The sequence below is a fragment of the Penaeus vannamei genome, chromosome 9 (assembly GCF_042767895.1).
Source record: "Penaeus vannamei isolate JL-2024 chromosome 9, ASM4276789v1, whole genome shotgun sequence".
Classification (NCBI taxonomy): Eukaryota; Metazoa; Arthropoda; class Malacostraca; order Decapoda; family Penaeidae; genus Penaeus; species Penaeus vannamei.
In genome coordinates this window covers 21,154,515-21,159,514 of record NC_091557.1, presented here as the reverse complement: position 1 = coordinate 21,159,514, position 5,000 = coordinate 21,154,515, and the positions used below count along the sequence as shown (strand labels likewise).

Sequence of the window (5,000 nt, the reverse complement as noted above, 5' to 3'; positions counted from 1 at the left end):
GGACCGACAGACATCTCGTAGCCAGCTCGATCACAGCCAGATACCGCATTGAAGTCACCCTGAACAATGCGAATATCTCGCCGGGGGCACCTGTCTGCCACAGATGCAAGTTTGGTGTAGAACATTTCTTGCACGTCGAGTAGGAGCGTACACAGCAATAAGAGACATGAAGCCAAAAGACAGCTTCAGTCTCATTACCATTATACACACATCAACAGGAGTAAAATCTGCTACTTGTTATCGTTATTGTTATTGTTATATTTATAATAATTATTATTATCATTATTATCATCGTTATTATCATTATTATTATTATTACTATTATTATCATTATCAATATTATTATTATTATTATCATTATACTATGCTTATTACTCTTAATATTATCGTTGATATTATTATAGATTTCATTATTATTGTCTATTATCGTCACGATTACTGATATCATTATAATCATCATTAGTATTATCATTATCATTTCTTTTATTTTCATTATCTTTGTTGTTATTATCATTATTATTCCTATTATTACTGTTATTACTATTATTATTACCGCTGTTATTCTTGCTCTTGTCATTATCCATTTGTACAAAATAAAATCATTATTATGTTTTTTAAATTATCATTATTTTAATTATTATTTTTATTATTATCATTATTATGGTAATTATTACCATTATTATGATTATCATCAATCCTATCATTATTATCATTATAAATAATATTGTTACTATTATAATTTTTTCTTATGAATATCTTTGTTTTGATTATAATTATCCTTATCATTATGTTGATGATGATGATAATGATTATCATTATCAATATCATCATCATTATTATTGCTGTTTTATCATTATTTTTTATCAGTCTTATTGTTATTGCTGTAATCTTTTTTACACACTTTTAAAACATTATTGAAATTAATATTATTTTCATAATCATCATTATTATCATCATCATTACTATTACTAGTATCATTATTGCTGTTGGTGCTAATTATTATCATTATTGTTATTATCATTATCATCATTATCAATATTATTTTCATTACTATGATTACCTCCAACGTTATGTTTTTGCTCTCTTTGGTTAGCTAGTTTATTCGTTTATTAGCAAACAAAATAGTTTTAATAGAGGTGTATCTTAGCCAAACTTAAATTGTAAGGGTTACAAAATGCCATTCAATTTTACTGGCGATCCGGATATTATGTGTTCGTTTGTAAGCAGATAACAGTTTATGAAACAGATTTTTATCAAAATGTGTCTTAACCTAACTTTTGGTGGTGATCCTGATACAGGAATTTTTTGAATTATTGTATCAGGAGGTTATGTTTACGGACGTTGCCTGTGTACTTGAGAAAGGTGTTTTCAATGTAATTCTTTGTGTGAATATTTTTATTGCATCAGTGACCTTTAACCTCTCTGAGAGCTTCTAGTTAATAATGTCTTTATTCTTTTTATTTTTTAATTATATTATCATTATTATTATTATTTCTTTTATCTTTTATTGTTAATCATATTGCCATCATTATTATTATCATTACCATCATTATCACTTACTATTATTAATCATTCACTTTCATTATCATCATCACTATTTTTTATTATCGCAATATAGATGTATCTGACCTTTCAATTCTACATACGTCATCTTTTTTCTGTCAAATGCATATTGTGTTGTCGAAATTTTTGTTCTATTTAATTTTTTTCTACATTTGTTGGAATGATCTCCCTTCATCATCGTTAATACTATTATTATTATTATTATTAATAGTAGCAGTATGAACATTACTATTATTAACATGATTATTATCATTGTCATTATCATTTTTATTATTGATATTATTATCATTACGATCATCATTATTATTATAATCTTTATCATTATCATCAATATTGTTATTATTATCATTGCTATTATTATAATTATTGTTATAATCATAAAGAAATGATAATTATCATTGTTATTCTAATTATTTTTACTATGATTAGCACAATTTTCATCACCATTGTTATTGTTATTATCATCATTATGAATATCATTATTATTATTATTATTATTAATTACATTAATATTACTGTCGTTCTTATTATTTTCCTTTTTGTTATGACTATAATCACCATCATGATTTTATGATTATTATTTTTATAATTTTTGATATTACTATTGTTATAATTATAACTATAATAATAATGATAATGATAATAATAATAATAATAATAATTATTATTATTATTATCATCATTATCATTATTATTATTATTATTATCATTATTATCATCATCTTTATCAGTATCATTATTACTATTATAATTATTATCATTAACTTTGTTATGATCATTACTATTATTATCACTATTATTGCTATATTTTATTCCTATATTAGTATTATCATATTTATTACCATTATCATGATCATTATGATAGTAACATTTGTTGCTGTAATTCTTATAAGCATATCTGTTATCACTCTTAGTGTTAGTGTTATTATTATTATGGTTGTAGTTATTGCCGTTGTTATGACTTACATTCATATAGTTTTAGTATCTATCATTTGCATGCATACAGTCAAGATTTCCGCCAGCGCTTTCGTTATTTTTAGTAATACTGTTGTTAATGATAAAAACAACAGTATTATCTATATCCTTATTATCATCATCATATTGTCAATAGTACTGTTATTGTTCGTAATGATAATATCATCTTTATCATCATCATTTTTACAACTGTTACTGTTATTGTTATAAATATAATTGTTGCACTGTTATCATTATTGTTTTATGTTGCCGTTATTATAGTTGTAATTTTCAGTATCATTACCATCGGCATACCTAGTGTTGTAATTGCCATCATCACCATTGTCATTATTGGCTAGAACTTTTGAATAATGAAAGCCAGTAATTTCATCATCTGTATCCACATTATCGCCATCTCTGCTTTCTTCACAACCCAGCGAAGCCGGCCCTCCGCTTTCCCTATTTGCCTTGACACTTCTCTCCTTGCAGACTTCTCGTGGCTCAAGTGGATCTTTGTCATGGGCGGATTCTTCCTGATTGCAGGGTCATTGCAGGTCAGCTGATGGGTTGGCAGGGCACTGGCTGTGACCTCTGGAGACACAGGGCAACTTTTTTATTATTTTTTTAAGTCGTGAAAAGGACTGCGGTGAGTGACACTGAGGGTGAGGAAGAAGAGGAAGGAGAAGAAGAGGGGAGAGAGAGGGATAGGGAGGGAGAGAGGGATAGTGAGGGAGTAGGGGTAGGGATGGGGAGAGGGAGTTGGAGGTAGATCAAAATGGTAAAGGTCAGTGAAAAAAAAAAAAAAATGGAGTGAGAGAAGGGGAGAGAGGCGGTTTGATTAAGTAAGACAAAGATAGAGAGAGAAGCAAATGGAAGGAAAGAGAATCAGAGAGAGAGTAAGTGTGTGTGAGAGAGAGACAGAGAGAGAGAGAAAAAAGAGAGAGAGAGAGAGAGAGAGAGAGAGAGAGAGAGAGAGAGAGAGAGAGAGAGAGAGATAGAGATAGAGAGAGAGAGAGAGAGAGAGAGAGATGGTGAGTGATAGAGAGAGAGAGATGGTGAGTGATAGAGAGAGAGAGAGAGACGGTGAGTGAGTGAGAGAGAGAGAGAGATGAGAGGGATAGAAAGAGAGAGTGTGAATGAGTGAGTGAGAGTGTGTGTGTGTGTGTGTGTGTGAGAGAGAGAGAGAGAGGGGGGGATCTTTAATATGATAGTATTGCTAAAATCAACTGCACCGAACGGCCGACTTACTACCTGGCCCACTCGGCCCCCCGCAGGTCAACTACATGTACGCGCCCGAGCTGTTCCCGACGGAGTCCCGCGCCCGGGGCTTCGCCTTCGTCCAGCTCGCGGGCAACGTCGGGGCGGCGTGCGCGCCGCTTGTCACGGACGTCGTGGTACGTCGGCTGCCTCACGCATCGGCTCTTGTTTCGCTTGTTATAATGAATTCGCGAGTGATTGTCGCATCTCTGGCAGCGATCTTGTGACTTGCCAACCTTCCTGACAGTCCCAGTATGCGTGGTGGGCGGCGGGCGCGACCTTCGGGTGTGCAGGCATCGTGGGCAGCTTCCTGTTGCCCTTCCTGCCCGAGACGAGGAACCAGCCGCTGCCGGAGACGCTGGAGGACGTGCAGAAGCGAGGGAGGAAGAATAAAAAGAAGAGGGAGGACGCGGGCCATGGCGCCGAAAACGCAGCTTACGTCGCGGAAGGAGAGTCGAGCGGGAAGGTCTAGCTGCCTCGGCGGCGGGAGGGGGTGCGAGGGCGGGAGGCCTGTAGTGAGATGACACCTCCGCTCCTACTTGCCGCTCTCGCCCCTGTGTATGCACACACCTGACGTCACCAAACCCCCACACCCCCAACTACCCCTGGCGCCAGGCCGTAGCGGAAACTAGAAGGCGCAGCAGGCGATCCTGAAGGAGGCGCTGACGAGCGATCGGGACGCCCTGGACAGGATGATACGGTAGTTATTGAGGAGGAGGAAGCTGCCTGTTTGCCTACTCGACGTTTGGCCGTTTAAGATGGAATTTACGCGGAGGAGCTGGCGACGGGCATGACGAGCGGGTGTTCGGCGCCAAGCCTTGTTGGCTAGTCGGCGTAATTTCAAATTCTTTTATGTTTTAATTCCTGTATGTATTTTTTCGTTTCTTTTATGAATATGATTTATGTTGTTTTTATTGAATGATTCCCATTTTATTGTCAAAGGAAATTGAGCAATCGTAAGGGAAGAAAAGTTATAACGACCCTGTAACGAGTCTTGCTGGGCAGACTCGAGGGGACTGACCTTGGCGCCTGACCTTATGGGTATAAAATGTCGGGTCAGTGCCCCTGAAAATTTAGCCTCCAGGCTAGTATAGTGGTAACGTGTCGGCTTCTCATCCGAGGGGTCGGCGGTTCGCGCCCCGCCCAGGCGCGAGAAGTTGCAATTGTCGCTCGGAGGTTACTGCTGTGGCTGGGCACCACGGTGGGTAAGGACTAAGCTCTGTCGC

The 5,000-nt window shown here is 36.4% G+C and overlaps 1 protein-coding gene across 1 annotated transcript in view; it reads left to right on the top strand.

Annotated features, from left to right (window-relative positions):
• LOC113823842 (solute carrier family 22 member 20-like) overlaps positions 1 to 5,000 on the top strand; it is a 40,289-nt gene that overhangs the window by 34,948 nt on the left and 341 nt on the right. Inside the window, exons 10-12 of the mRNA XM_070125433.1 lie at positions 3,007 to 3,071; positions 3,792 to 3,911; positions 4,022 to 5,000. The exon at positions 4,022 to 5,000 is cut by the window's right edge and continues 341 nt beyond it. Coding sequence (XP_069981534.1) covers positions 3,007 to 3,071; positions 3,792 to 3,911; positions 4,022 to 4,246 — 410 coding nt within the window. The 3' untranslated portion in view covers positions 4,247 to 5,000. The remainder of the gene's footprint in view (positions 1 to 3,006; positions 3,072 to 3,791; positions 3,912 to 4,021) is intronic.